The sequence below is a fragment of the Schistocerca piceifrons genome, chromosome 7 (assembly GCF_021461385.2).
Source record: "Schistocerca piceifrons isolate TAMUIC-IGC-003096 chromosome 7, iqSchPice1.1, whole genome shotgun sequence".
NCBI lineage: Eukaryota > Metazoa > Arthropoda > Insecta > Orthoptera > Acrididae > Schistocerca > Schistocerca piceifrons.
In genome coordinates, this window is record NC_060144.1 from 275,884,023 (window position 1) to 275,900,591 (window position 16,569).

At 43.2% G+C, this 16,569-nt stretch overlaps 1 protein-coding gene across 1 annotated transcript in view; it reads right to left on the reverse strand.

Moving 5' to 3' along the window:
* Positions 1-16,569, reverse strand: part of LOC124805174 (calcium/calmodulin-dependent protein kinase type IV-like) — a 588,498-nt gene that overhangs the window by 208,579 nt on the left and 363,350 nt on the right. The window contains exon 3 of the mRNA XM_047265660.1: positions 6,837-6,909. Within this exon, the coding sequence (XP_047121616.1) occupies positions 6,837-6,909 (73 nt within the window). The remainder of the gene's footprint in view (positions 1-6,836; positions 6,910-16,569) is intronic.

Genomic DNA, 16,569 nt, shown 5'->3' on the forward strand with positions numbered 1-16,569 from the left:
AATGTTGACTATCCTTTCTGCCTTATTGGATCTCAAGTCTTGAACAGCTCCTTTAAATTCATAGTCTAATACTGGCTTCCCTGTCTTTTGCAAACCGACTCCAATTTCCTCATAGAGCCCTTCAGCGTTCTTTTTTCCCCTATCCGCTTTCTCCTCTGCGTTTAATAGTGGACTTTCCTTTGCACTCTTAATGTTACCACCCTTGCTTTTAATTTCACCGAAGGTTGTTTTGACTTTTCTGTTTGCTTAGTCAGTCCTCCCGACGATCATGTCTTTTTCGATTTCTTCGCATCTTAGCTACAGCCATGTCGCCTAGGCTGTTCTGCTCTTCCCCTTCGTTTCATTTCTAAGAGATATATTTTGCTGTATTCCTGCTTTCCCTGAACACTTTTATACTTCTTCTTTTCTCGATCAAGTGAAGTATTTCTTACAATAGCTGTTAGAGAACAATTTTAAGTTGTGAACAGTAGATTAATAAAACATTTTAAAATATAAAGAATGTACGATCAATAATTGTTGTAACATGTATTTAGCCGGCTGGTGTGGCCGTGCGGTTCTAGGTGCTTCAGTCTGGAACCGCGAGACCGCTACGGTCGCAGGTTCGAATCCTGCCTCGGGCATGGATGTGTGTGATGTCCTTAGGTTAGTTAGGTTTAAGTAGTTCTAAGTTCTAGGGGACTGATGACCATAGATGTTAAGTCCCATAGTGCTCAGAGCCACTTTTTTTTTAACATGTATTTGTATCACAATAAAAAGTCCCAGTCCTTTGACGCATGTCACCATTTGCCGCCTCTGGCCAAGATTACGCGAGCACTGCAGGTATCCCTTAGTGTAAGTTTACGTTTTAACATCCAGCGATGTTCATATGTGGAGGCTACATTGTATATTGCCACGTTTATATTTTATGGCTAGAAACTTACACACACGTCCGGTAGCAGTGGGATACTTACGTATATGATGCACTATTTACCTTCAAAGAGATCTGGAATATTTCAAGTCGTCAGTGCTAATTATCGTGACATCCACTATATTTTGTTCTTCAGGATGATTTGATAATGGACAGACTGTCCGAAACTAGTCATCAATAAGTAAACAAAAATTTCTACAGAAACTTTCTAACAGTTATTGTAATCACATTAAAGTTACAGACCTGTTTCAACCCCAGCGTTTTGGAGATACTGAAGTATTTCTTTTGTTTTTCAAGATCTCATCGCAGTTACCATCTTTTAACCTATGTTTGTCCCTTCATATGTGAGTGCTCTTTTTAGAGATGTCCACTCCTCTTCCACTGACCTCGCCAGGTTTGCCGAGAGAGCTAATACGCTGCTTCCCCGAGTCGGGTAGGCCCGCCGGCCCCAGATCGAGTCCGCCCAGCGTATTAACGACGAGGGCCGGTGTGCTGGCCAGCCTGGATGTGGTTTTTAGGTGATTTTCCTCATCCCACTATGTGAATACCAGGCTGGTCCCCACGTTCCGCCTCAGATACACGAATCGCAGACACTTGCTGCATGTTCACACTATTTCATGATTTACACTAGACGCAGACTGCTGGGGGGGGGGGGGGGGTACGGGGTGACGGCAGGAAGGGCATCCGATCCGGTCACCGCTTCAGATTAACCATGCCAAATCCGATTGTAACAATGCCAACCCTGTGAAAACTGCGGGACAAAGGCACAAGCGAAAGAAAGAAAGAAAGAACTCCTCTTCAACTGAGCGGCCTACTGTGGTATTCCTTACCACAGTATCCACATCTTTAGCCAACATCAAACACGTGTCACCACTGAGGTACGTAACTATACAACTATCTGAAACAGTTACTACATAGGTTAAGCACTTCAAGAACAGCGAATGCGTTCAATGCTTTAGCGTGTCTCACTGTGCCATTCGCTCTAGAATAACAACGAAATAACCGATGTACAATTATGGTTTGCTTCCAGTGGCATCACTTCTTGGGTAGGCGTGCTGCATTCGACGACCAATCGCTGAGCCGTCAATTTTTTCTTTAATTTATGTTTGAACTTTCTGTGAATGAAATGCAGTCATTTCTTCGCGTCATATGATCTCTGTTGCCTCAATATCTTTGAAGTTTCACTGTTCATTTTTGTTGCAGTCACCTTTGTTTGAGATTATGATTGAGACAGAGAACACGATTTGTTTCCAAATTTACTAAACGCGCAAAACAAACTGACACTCGGTACGGTGGACGGTGGGGCTAACCATAAATGCACTTCCAATTTACGGCCACTCCCATTAGTCACGGTGCCGAGTGGCAACTTAGTTTGCGCGTACAGTAAATCAAGTAATGTTTTAGCTTAACCGTTGAACAGCATACTTTATGATAAATTATATTCCCGTGAAAAGTAATGTTTCTATGTTGTCCACTAGTAAACTGTTTTAAGTACTATACATTTAAATAATGTTTCTTATAGACAAGAAAATCTGTCCGGCTTTAATATTTCCTCTAAAAAATATTTCTTTTGAATGAAATGTCGTGCATGTTGGTTTGTGTTACTGAAACAAAAGGCATCAATAATAATGATGATGGTAACAGTAATATGCATTGAAGTATCAAGTGCACACTGTGCTTGAATAACTTCCATTATGTAGGTAGTAAACAAAATAACACCCTAATCATACGCAGGCAGAAACCAGTAACAAAACAATTATCCATTGTGATCCGTGAGCATCACACGTTTATTGTTTCGTCTTTTCCACTTTCTGTGTTATAAGAGTGCGTAAGTGACCACTAACATCACTTATTTGTTTATTTGGTTAAACTCTCTCAACCTGACGTCTATAACACGTAACTTCACAAATGTATAGCACACATACAAATGGCAATACATGCCACTTTGTGACGAGTCACCTTTAACTCTTAATGACAATTACTGCAATTTTCAAGTGAGTGACTGCTATGTCCACTTACTAACGATTCTGCTTTACTGGTATAATCTGACTTTATTAACACGTGAACTGTAATCAGCATCTCACGGTATCTACCAGAAAATGAAACATTTACTGGTAAAAGTTTATATTTGTGTGTTAGGAAGAAAAAAAATGTTCCTTCGCTTTTTGATAATACGTATTTCCAGGGGGAAAATTAATATTTAACAAACTGACTTCATATAAAGATATAAAAAGTCCATGACTGTTCACCCACCAATTACCGAGTGACAGACTGCCAGTGCTTTGCATTTCGATGTATTGCTGTTGCGTTCTTCAGTCTGAAGACTAGTTACCAATTCTCCATGATACTCTGTCCCATGCAAGCCTCTTCATTTCCGAAGAACTGCTGCAACTTACGTCCTTCTGAATCTGCTTACTGTATTCATCTCTTGGTCCCAAGATTTTTATCCCCTTTCCCACACTTCTTCCAATACTACATTGGTGATCCCTTGATGTCTAATAGCGTGTCCTATCAACCGATCCCTTCTTCTATTCAGGTTGTGCCACAAACTTCCCCCCCCCTCCCCCCCCCCCCAGCCCAATTCTATTCAGTACCTCCTCACCAGTTATGTGATTTATCCGTCTAATCTTCATCATTCTTCCGTAGCACCACATTTCAAAAGCTTCTATTCTCTTCTATATTCGATATTAACAAATTTCTTTTCTTCAGAAACGCTTTTCTTGCCATTGTCAGCCTACACTTTATCTCCTCTCTAATTCGACCATCGTCAAGTTATCTTGCTGTTAGCAAAACTGATCTACTACTTCAAGTTTCTCGTTTCCTAGTCTGATTCGCTCAGAATCACCTGATTTAATTCGACAACTTTTACTTTTGTTGTTTTTCATCTTACACCCACCTTTCAAGACAGTGTCCATTCCGTTAAACTGCTCTTCCAAGTCATTTGCTGTCTCTGACAGAATTACAATGCCATCGGCAAATCTCAAATTTTTTATTTCTTCTCCCTGAACTTCAATTCCTTCTCCAAATTTTTCTATGGTTTCGTTTCCTGCTTGCTCAGTGTACAGATTGAACAACATCGGAAATATGCTACAATCCTGACGCACTCTTTTCTCAGTCACTGCTTTCTTTTCACGCCCCTCGACTCTTATATCTGGTTTCTGTTCAAGTTGTAAATACCTTTTCGCTCCCTTCAGAAATTCAAAGAGAGTATTCCAGTCAACATTCTCAAAAGCTTTCTCTAAGTCTACTACTTCTATAAGCCTAGGTTTGCCCTTCCTTAACCTATCTTCTAAGATACGTCGTAAAGCCAGTATTTTCTCGCGTGTGCCTACATCTCTCCAGAATCCAAACTGACCTCCCCGTGGTCGGTTTATATCAGTTTTTACATTCTTCTGTAATGTATTTGAGTTAGTAATTTGGTACCATGGCTCATTAAGCTAATAGCTCGATAATATTCCCACGTGTCAGCACTTTGGAAGTGAAATTACTACATTCTTCTTGAAGTCTGAGAGTATTTCGGCTGTCTCATATATCTTACACACCAGATGGAAGAGTTTTGTCATGGCTGGCTCTCTCTAGGCTACCAGTAGGTCTCCAGGGGCCTTGTCTCGACTTAGATCTTTCTGTGCTCTGTTAAACTCGTCTCACGAAATCATGTCTCCCATCTGCTCTTCATCTACGTCCTCTTCCATTTCATATTGCCTGCCAGTTCATCTGCCTTGTACAGACCCTCTATAAACTCCTTCCACCTTTCAGCTTTCCCTTTTTTGCTTAGGACTGGTTTGCCTTCTGAGCTCTTGATATTCATTCAGCTGCATCTCTTTTCTCCAAGGGCCTCTTTAATTTCGATATAAGTTCTTATTATTTTGCACTCTGTTTGGTAGACTGCGATACTCATTCTGGAGACGCAAACGTATCCTCTGCGAGCTAAATGCCTTTCGTGGCCAACAGAAAGTTTTCAGTGATTCTGGTTGTACACAAGTTTTCATAATGGCATTAGTTGAGTGATATTTTCTTGAGGTTTAATTAAATGCATTTGAGCCATAAAAATGGAAATTGTCAGTCAACGACGGTTAATTGAAAAGTAGCTTTCCGTGAGGCTATAATTAAAACACTGAAATAGTTAAATCAAAAATATATTATATTTACATTATTGTGCAGTTTTCTACACAATCACCATCCAGATTTAAGCATTTGTCATACCTCTTACCGAGCTGACAAATTCCCTCTAGAAGCAATTCAGTCAACTGATATTGCAGCCAACCCATAATAGCATCTGCAAGTTTTACGTCGTAGCACTAACTTTCGGGAGCCGAGTTACTTTTCCATGTGCATGAAAGGAAGAAATCACTTAGAGGCAAGTCTGTGATGAAGGGCTGTTGTTCAGAAACGTCCCACTTAAAGTGACGCAGCAATTCTTGTGTTTGCCAAGAAAGTGTGGTCGGGCATTGTCGTGCAAAAACACGGCACAGTTGTCAAAGAGACTGCGTCGTTTATTTTGAATGGCTCTTTTCAGTTTTCTTATGTCTCACAATAGGCGTGAGAACTGATTGTCCTTTCACGTTCCATAAAGTCATAAAACAAGATTTCTTTATCGTGCCGCTAGCAGTAGCCACAACCTTTCTGGCTGACAGAGTTAGGCTAATTTTTTATGGTTTGTAGGACGCAGCGTTATACCATTGACTGCTGTTTTGCCTACTTATAGAATTGCTAACCCTTGCCTTGTCATTAAGTTGATCATATTTCCACGCTCAAATTCGGGTCACATTACAACTTTCGATATTCCAAGAAAGAGGAAGATCTTATTTGAATGTAGTAATACTTTACTAGTATCGGTATCTTCTAAGACGAAGAAGTGTGAACAGACCAACTGTATTTACCAGTGCTCTGGACTGTCTTCAGCCTGCAAATGAAAAAATTCAACACAAGTTTCGTCATAACTCACTCTAGCCATTAACATTGCTTTAGTAGTTTCTATAGCAAGGTGTTTTGGATCGCTTTGTCAAACAGTTTCACCAACGTAACTAAAACTAATTATACAGTGTACGTATACAGATGAAATAAATATATAACTCGAGATAGATCGTTTCATAGTTGTTAAATCTGGGACAAATAGGTGTCCAGAATTGCCTCTCAAAAAGCTAAAAAGCTTGTGACTGTTCCAATAGAAACGTGACTGTTGCTTACTTATTCGTCACTAGTCGTGATTACGTTCGATAGGTCTTCCACTTTCGCATCCTAACAAAGAAAATCCAAGCAAGCTGTCAGACCTTGAAATTTGAGTCCCTCGGGAAGGAATTTTTGAAATGAGTAATTGTGTAGATACGATCTATTCAGAAAAGTTCGAGAAATTTGAAGAAATGTGTCCGACAGTTGAGACAGTAGTTTTCGCGAATATTTTCGTTAATTTTCCGTACAAGTTTGCTGCTAGCTACAGACGGATGGCCACTTCTATCAGCATCGTTGACATTCGACGAACCACTCTTAAACATACAGCATGATGACGCACTATATCTCTTTACTTATGACATTGTTTCCGTATACATTATACAGCTCAAATTTTGGGACGAATGTCAGCACGTTTTAAATTCGTTGCCTCTAAAAACCATACTACGGATATCACATTTGGCGCAAATGTCAGTTCCAGTGCTTGCTTTGAACGGTTACCGTAGGCTAAATAAGCGGTGTTATTTTCTCACTGTCCCTACACATTACACACTGCCCTAATGCGAATGTCAGTGTAGTGACGATTGCGTTCCGTTCTCTACTTCCCGTGTTAGACCACTGAAGTTTCTTTTCCAATATCCCTCGTATTTAACGCTTAACCGTAATGACTTTAATTGACAAGAGACCAAGTCTTTTGAAACTTGTGTTACTACAATTATGCGCTAAGGAATGTAAGCTGATGCTTGGGTAGTTGAGCACTGACCTTGTTGATGACCTTGCAGGCGTACTCCTTCTTGCCCTTGTACAAGCACTTGTACACTGTGGACGACGCCCCCCTGCAACAGAGAGATAATGGATTTCAGTCTGCAGCTGCGATTTCGTGCTGCAGCGTACTTTGCGCTCTTCCTTTGTTCTGGCAGTCTGGTGCTATAACCACTGTTTCTTAGACTTCGCATGTAATTAACTAGAGCCGTTGTTAAGTCGCAGAAAGACCTAACGCTCCTGCTATCTAAGAACACTCCATCAACGCTCCACTGAGTTTACAAAGCGCACCGTTGACTTTGTGTGTGTGTGTGTGTGTGTGTGTGTGTGTGTGTCTGTTGACAAGAATGGTGAAGGTGTCGTAACGAATGCTGCTCCTCTTTGAAGGCAACACAAGCAACCACAGAACTAAACATCTCCAGCTAAGAGAATGCTAGCTGTCAGCAACGTTTTAAATTCAAACCTACTGTGTGATTGGCCGGAATTCTTAACGAGAACTTTGCATATTTAATTGTGCAAATACGGTTTTGCCTTCACTAAACCCACATTCTCCCTGTTTAACAGGGGAGTGTTTCATAAAGTAATTTTGCATAATTATGAATGTAGTACTGGATTTTGATATTTACATTTACAAAATTACTGACAGAGAAACATTAACAGAACAAATATATACTTTAGTATGGTATGTATGTTTATGTGGCTTTTGTTCCAGCGTATCACCTGCAAATAATGAGGATTATTCATTGTTATGTTACTTAACTCTGATTCAAAGAATCCGGCAACACCTGCACAATGCGAGGCCGACCACCAGACATCACAAGAGGTAGATTTGCTGGTATAAAATGAAGCGGGGATTATTTTGTTGTCAGTAGAGTAGCAGAAACAGCATAATTGGTTGGTCAGCAGAGCTCAATTAATTTGATACTGGATTAGGCAACGAATGTTACATGAGTAACAAATCTATCACGGACGTTTCCACCTTTCTAAAGGTGCCCAGTTCGAATAATGATGTGATTGTAAGCTGGAAACGCGTACGGACAACCACAACTAAACAAAGACCAGGAAAACCTTGAGTACTGGCTGAAAGGAAACGTCGAGCACAGCGGTGGATGATTGCTGAAAAATATCGCATGAAATCAGCAGCAGGAATCACTCTTGCATCGCATGAACTCAACACCAGGAATCACTCTTGAATCAGCAGCAGAAATCATTCGTGAGTTATCGTGTCTTATCTTCAAGGTCCTTACGTGCGATGTATGTTGGCGGCAGCAGAATCGTTCGGAAGTCAGCTTCAAATGCCGGTTCTCTAAATTTTCTCAGTAGTGTTTCTCGAAAAGAACGACGTCTTTCCTCCATGGATTCCCATTTGAGTTACCAAAGCATCTCCATAACACTTTACGTGTTGTTCGAACCTAGCGGTAACAAATCTAGCAACCCGCCTCTTAGTTGTTTCGATGTATTCCTTCACTCCGACCTGGTACGGATCCCAGAACTCAATAACAGATTGCACCAGCGCCTTATACGCGGTCTCCTTTACAGGTGAACCAATCTTCCCTAAAAAATGGCTCTGAGCACTATGGAACTTAACATCTATGGTCATCAGTCCACTAGAACTTAGAACTACTTAAACCTAACTAACCTAAGGACATCACACAACACCCAGCCATCACGAGGCAGAGAAAATCCCTGACCCCGCCGGGAATCGAACCCGGGAACCCGGGCGTGGGAAGCGAGAACGCTACCGCACGACCACGAGATGCGGGCAATCTTCCCTAAAATTCTCCAAATAAACCGAAGCCGAGCTTTCGCCTTTCCTACCACAGTTCTCACATGCTCGTTCCACCTCACAGTGCTTTTCAACAATATGCCCAGATTTTTAAACGACTTGACTCTGTCTTTCTGGACACTAGTAATACTGTATCTGAACATTACAGGTTTGATCTTCCTACTCATCCGCGTTAACTCACATTTTTCCACATTGAGGACTAGCTGCCATTCAGCATACCAACTGGAAATTTAGTCTAAGTCATCTTGTATGTTCTTACAGTCATTCAACATCGACACCTTACGGTACACCACGACATCAATGGTCTAGCGGTTCTAGGCGCTCAGTCCGGAACCGCGCGACTGCTACGGTCACAGGTTCGAATCCTGCCTCGGGCATGGATGTGTGTGATGTCCATAGGTTAGTTAGGTTTAAGTAGTTCTAAGTTCTAGGGGACTGATGACCACAGATGTTAAGTCCCATAGTGCTCAGAGCCAACACCACGACATCATCAGCAAACAACCATAGATTGCTGTCCACCATGTCAGCCAAATCATTTATGTACATAGAGAACAACACCGATCCTATCAAACTTCCCTGGGGCACTCATGACGATACCCTTGTCTAATGAACACTCCCCGTCGCAAACAACTGGGCACTATTACTTAAGAAGTCTTCGAGCCACTGACATATCTGTGAACTTATTTCATATGCTCTTACCTTCGTTAATAGTCTGCAATGGGGTGCCGTGTCAAATGCTTTCCGGAAATCTAGATATATGGAATCTGCCTGTTGCCCTTCATCCATAGCTCTCGATCGACGCTTTCTAAAACTATGCTGATTCGCACACATACGCTTCTGTTTCAAGAAAGTTTACTGTGTTCGAACTGAGAATATGATCAAGATTTCTGCAGCAAACAGAAGTTAGGCAAGTTAGTCTGTAATTTTGCGCGTCCGTTCTTTTACCTTTCTTACATACTGGAGTCACCTGAGCTTTTTTTCAGTCGCTTGGGACTTTGCACTGGGCGAGAGATTCATGATAAGTGCAAGCTAGGTAAGGGGCCAGTGCGGTAGAATGCTCTTTGTAAAATCGGCGCCGGCCGTTGTGGCCGAGCGGTTCTAGGTGTTTCAGTCCGGAACCGCGCGACTTCTATGGTCGCGGGTTCGAATCCTGCCTCGGGCATGGATGTGTGTAAAGTCCTTAGGTTAGTTAGGTTTACATAGTTCTAAATTCTAGGGGACTGATGACCTCAGATGTTAAGTCCCATAAATCGTTTTACATTTCGTTACGATCCATTACTGTCCTGTAGAGTACAGCAGCGTCGGAAACCACTGGCGGTTCCTACAGTCCTTATCTCATGACCGTTCATGTACGGTATACATGTGTGGTGTCTGTTCTTTCAGATATCTAATTATTTAACTGCCCAATTGCGGCTAATGTCGGAGAGAACAGACACAACACATGTATGATACGTTTGCAAGCTTCACTTATATGACATGCTTCGTGCGGATGCACAACGGGGTCCGACCCTCTTGCGGGAATATAGGAAACGCTGCGAGCAACCGAGGTACATGGACAGGGAGGCTGCTTCGGAGTGTGGGATAAGTTGAGAATTTGGGTCAGACGGAAAGCTTGCTCAGATAGCTGAAGCATTTAAGGGGACTGCTCACTTAATGCGTGATATCCGGGATCTAGTCCCGGTCTGGTACTAATTTCAACTTTCGTCTTTGACTTATTTCAATGGCCAATTATGGCTGACATCTGTAAGTTGCTCGAAATGCTTATGCGGGGCTTCTGATATCGTTATTGGTCGGTTTTATGAGGCTGAAATTCAGAGGCGAAATGGTGGACAAGGGTCGGAGGGGCAGGGAATGTAGAATATGAGTAAAACGGCGATGTAGGACACCTTTACTAGCGATTAATGGATAGACTACTACTCTGGTCGGAAGGACGACGGTTCAATCCCGCGTCCGGCCATCCTGATTTAGGTTTTCCGTGATTTCCCTAAATCGCTCCAGGCAAATGCCGGGATGGCTCCTTTCAAAGGGCACGGCCGACTTCCTTCCCTAATCCGATGAGACCGATGACCTCGCTGTCTGGTCTCCTTCCCCGCAAAAACAACCAACCAACTACTCTGGTGTGCAGAACTTAAGGTCGAACGTAATTGTTGCACGATGTTTCACTGGCAAGTAACGTAGCTCGATGAAACACGGACAAAATATAGAAAGAACTGCTACAGTATAATAACTGCAAGAAATATTCAATGAGACGAACAGGAACGACAACGATTACACTAAAGTCACTGCGATTTACAATGATCCTCAGGACATGACAAAAGGTGGGACATGGTCCTTGACGGGGTGTGTGATCGTTGCAGACGGCACCTTATGCTCTACAACGTGCCCCCATGCTGGCCATCGGAGTCAATAACTTGTGGATGGTCGCTGGGACATGTGGACGTGCTGCAGTACTTGCGGGACGCATCTAACAAGTGCTGATTGGGGTTTAAGTCGGAGAAGGGAGAGCGGCGAGGGTGGTTCGGCAGGTCACTCGATGCATCGAATGTCCTCTCGTTCCAAGAGCTCATCCACCTGCGCAACTCGACGCTGTCGAGCACTGTCATCCATAAAAATGAAGTCAGGGCCTAATGCATTCCTGAAAAGACGCACATGTGGAAGGGTGACAACGTCACAATAACGCTGAGCGGTGAGTGTACAATATTCACCGAAAGGTTGATGTTCTACAATATTACTGGGTACAACACGTCTTTCCACTTTTCTCCGTATGAGAGTACTTCCAGAATCACTAATCGGACTGAATCTGACCTCATCCGAGAAGAGCACGTGACCTCGTTGGTTCAAATGGCTCTGAGCACTATGGGAGGTCATCAGTACCGTAGAACTTAGAACTACTTAAACGTAACTAACCTAAGGACATCACACACATCCATGCCCGAGGCAGGATTCGAACCTGCGACCGTAGCGGTCGCGCGGTTCCAGACTGTAGCGCCTAGAACCGCTCGGCCACTCTGGCTGGCCCTCGTTGGTCCAATCCAAAGCTCTTGGCAGCAGGTAAACGGTAATGACGATATGAGGTATGAGGTTGCTTAACGGACTATCGTACTGGTCGCTTGGCAAAGAGATCATCCCCCCCCCCCCCCCCATCCCACATGCAGTCGCTGTCCTACTGTGGAGCACGTGACTGCGTGGCTTGCAGTCCTGAGTCCTGGTAGATGTTGGTTGCTATTGCACCATGTGTTTGACGTCGACTCCTTCTTGCTTGTTGCGCATTGCAGCAGTCGTCTGATGGTGTAGTTGCTCTTCGGGCAGCAATGCCTATGATTCGGAATTACCACATCCACGTGAAACCATGCTGTGAGCAATACCAAACTCCTGTACTACACGCGTCGCACTTCGTCCTCCTTCCAGTTTCCGAAGATTTTTTCCCTGTCTGAAGTCAAACAGATGTTGTAACCGGCCCACGTTATAATGATGAGCGCTCTCGTAACTGCTTACTGTCTGATTGATACATTGTCTCTTCCTGTGCGTCTTGTGGCGCCAGCCCCATTTGGCGCTGTGGCCACGCTGACCTCATGCAATGCGATGTCCGGTTTCTGTGCACGACTGCGAGACAGCAGGCAACATGCTCCCACACTTTCATACATTTCCACCGAGTAGTTAATGTTTCTGTAATTCCATCTTTCTTCGAGTAGTTAATACGTTATGGTACCTTATCTAGCTCGTGAAGAACAGTGTATATATCTGGACCTATACTCTGCAAGCCACTTTACAGTGTCAATGTTAAAAAAATATCGGCTCAACCACTTCTTTATGGTGTAAAACACTAAGATTGACGCGTTTCGGAAGTCAAGCTTCCATTATCAGAATAATGAAAAGTAAAAGAACCTGTTTAAACTCGCTAAAATTGAACATGCACCAGGCACAATAAAATTGATAATAAAATTAAAACATCGTGGCTACTTCGCTTGTTGCAGCCGTGTCTTCCAAGGTGCATCTCCACATAGTCGTCAAAATATAAAAAAACCCTCTAAAATGGTGTAGCCTATGGTGTTCAGCATCTAACCACATGGCTCTCTCCTCTATCGTCGTAGCCGCCCGTGCGTCTTCGTTGATACCACACAGCACGTAGCCAAACATGACACTGAAACGCGAGTGAGCTCACGCGCAAGTAAACAAGGAAGTCACAGAGATGTCTATACAAACAGATTACGTATACATGTTCCAAGGACCTCATGAAATGATGGTATCCTGCCAATTGCTAAAAATGTAATTACTAAAAGAAACCAGTGAAATGCTTGAAAAAGTTATTTGTATCACCAGTTAGCTGTTCAGTGTGATCTGATTATCCACGCTATGTATCGTAATTTCCAGCTGTTCTAGTACATCCACCTTTTTACCTTTGTTCTGTCTATCTAAAATAAAGGGATCCTGATCTATTCCAAACATGGGGTGTCCCGTTTCCCAAATATGCGTGGCTACAGCTGACTTTTCGAAATTATTAAGCCGGAAAGCATCGCTATGTTCTTTGTAACGTACTTTAAAGGACCTTACCAGTTTGGCCTACATAGCTTGCCTTGCATGTGTTACACTGAATTTTATAGACCCCAGCTCTCTCATATTTATCCCTTTCCAGCTGTAAATTATTTCTTGGTTTAAACCTTTTAAAGTTGATACCGCTTTTCAGACCAATAATACGCTGCGGTTTAAACTAAGAAATAATTTACAGATGTTAGATGTTGAACACCATAGGCCACACCATTGTAGAGTTTTTTTTAAATATTTTGACGACTATGTGGAGATGCACCTTTTGAAGACACGGCTGCAACAAGGGAAGTAGCCACGATGTTTTAATTTTATTATCAATTTTATTGTGCCTGGGCAATTTTCCATTTTAGCGAGTTTTAACAGGTTCTTTTTATTATTCTCATGATGGAAGCTTGACTTTCGAAACGCGTCAATCTTAGTGTTTTACACTATAAACAAGTGGTTGAGCCGATATATTTTTTAACATTGACATTTACAACCACGACCTCTCATCCAGTATGAATAAAATCAAACTTTACAGTGTGTATCAGAGGGCACTTGGTGCATCACTCTAACTTTCCGCCCCTCTTGTGTTTTAGTCACGACTGGTGAGCGGAAGAACAACCGTTGACAGAGCCACCATATTAGCTCGAGTCTCTCTAATTTTACCTTCTTTTAGTTACGTACGCTCTTGTAATTTTAATACGGACCCCAAGATAACCACAATACCTCTCCTGTAGCGTCCCCCACTGGATTTGATGAGGATCTGCGTAATGCTTTCGTGATCGTTTATCGAATACGTGACTAAACGTTGCATCTCATTTAGTTTCTCTATCAGTCCCCTCTGGTAAGTTCAGGACGGAGATGCAATACTCACGTATCGGCCGAACATCTCTATCGTAGGCAGACTACAATTCTTCCACTGAAGCTGTCCGACATCTGTCGATCCTACGATTTCTTTTAGGTGTTGATCCCATTTAAATCACTCCGTACACATGTATTCGCATATGTAATAGACGTGTCAGTTACCAGTGATTGTTCGGCCATCGTGTAAGCAAATTATAATTCGTGTTTCCGCCTAATTTTCTGCATCCCCTACTCTTTTCCACTCGAGAATGGCGCGTGGGAAGAATAAATGTCGATAAGCTCCTGTATTGGCTCTAATTTCTCGAATTTTCGCGGCATGGTCATTACGTGAGACATATGTATACGTTGTCCGATTCTTTCCGGTAAGTGGTCTCTCCAAATTTCAACAGTAAGCCTCTCTGTGATACAAAATGCCTCTCTTGTAATGCCTGTCAATGGCGGTTGTTGAGCATTTCGATAACACTCTCGAGCCGACTAAACAATCCCTTGAACGAAACGTGCCGCTCTTCGTTGGATATTCTCAATCTTTTGTCGGTCGTACCTGGTAAGGATCCCATATTCATGAACAATATTCAAGAATCGGTCGAACAAGCGCCTTATAAAGCACTTCCTTTGTACAAAAATTCCATTTCCTGAAGATTCTTCCTATGAAACTCAGTCAGGTATCAGCTTTTGCTGCTGTTTGAGATCGGTCTGATTAGTTACTTCTAGATATATTACGCTTCCAGCAATTTCTCATAGTTGTACAGTACTGGCTTTCTTTTCTTATATATGCGCAAAACGTTACATTTAATTATGCCAACTGCCAGAGCCCGCACTATTTATCAGTCCTCTGCAATTCATTCTGCATATCGACGACATCATCTGCGACCAGTTTTAAAAAGCATCCGATGTTTTCTACTAGATAATTTATATACATTGTAAACAGTAACGGCCCTACGACACTTCTTGGGGTACTCCGAAAATTACCTTTACGTCTGTCGAATTTGTTCGTTTAAGACCGACTTGTTGAGTTCTATCTGCAAGGAAGTCTTGAAACCAGTCGCAAATCTGGTCCTATACTCGATAAGCTCTTTTTTTTTTTTTACTAAACGGCAGTGCGGGACGGAGTCTAATGCCTTCCTGAAGTGAACCTGAAACAAGGGCCATCTTCTGCAATAGTTTAGCATTTCACTACCATTTTCTGGCTTTGCCTCTTCCCTATACTCTACACTGTCCACGAAAAATGCTAGTACAATTCTTTTTCTTTATACAAAGATGCGCATCAAGGCACCATCGTTGCATGATAGAAGATGCCCTACACCACAGCCAATCCTATTCCACTCGTGAATGGAGCGAGAGAAAAGCGGCTATATGCTTTCGTACGAGCCTTGATTTCTCTTAACATAGTGTCCCTTACGCGAGATGTACATTGGTCAGTAGAATTGTTCTGCAGTGTGTAGAAAATGTTTGTTCTCTAAATTTTCTCAATAGCGTTTCCCTGTGACAGAATTAGTGTACCCCAGCTGTCTGCGTCTAGTATAAATCATGAAATAGTGTGAACGTGTTTGAAATGTATGCGAGTTGTGCAACTGAGTCAGGACGTGGGGACTAGCCCGGCGTTCACCTGGTGGGATGTGGAAACCCGCCTAAAAACCACATCTAGGCTGGCCAGGACTCTGGTCCTTGTCGTTAATCCGCCGGGCGGATTCGATCCGGGGCCAGCGCGCCTACTTGAGCCCAGGGAGCAGCGCATTAGCGCTCTCGGCTAACTTGGCGGGTTCGTGATGCAGTATATAACTGTATCGAATGCCTTTCGCAAGACAGGGAGCACGGCAAAAATATCGGTCTCTCCTGGCGAGTTTCGAGGCCGAATACAGCGGGATGGGTTTCAAAAGGTCCTTGTTTTCAGAATCCTTATTGTCTCCTGCATAATGGATAAACTGGAGTTTTGCGGTTGCTGAAGTGAATCCCAATGATGCTCCAGGTAGAGAAGGAAGAGCAGGAAGCTGAGATCTTGCCCAACGTTGCGGACCGTTGAGGGATATCGATGGGAGGCGCAGTGTTTCATTAAAAAATTAAACACGCAAAAATAATGGATTCGGTTCACGTCGCCGGCCGGTGCGTTGTGAGCGTCAAAATGTTTCTGCGCCCTCTACAAACTCGTTATTTGTGTTGCGATATCGATTCGGATTGGGAGGTGTTCGCTATTTTTTCTTCAGTTGATTTCCGTTACAGTGTAATGGCGAGAGCTGCCGGTGTCTTCCGAAGACTATTGGGTAGATGTGAGAGAATCGCCAAGCTACACCACGATAAGTGGTAGCGCCGCATCCGGGCCCCAGCTTAATGTCGAGTAGCAGCGACGCTGGGGACCCTACTGCGGGAGCCGCAGCCCCGTGACCCTGCAGACGGCCCGGGCACTCGCTCTAATGAGGCCCACCATTGTGGGCCCGCTACGCGCCACCTGCTATCCGCGCCTCTGTTTCTGCACGCCCGCTCTCTGCTCTGTACGTTTCAAAGGAGCCCGAAATGACAACAGGCTGCCGCAAATGGCAGACTAGAAACAATTGATCGCCGA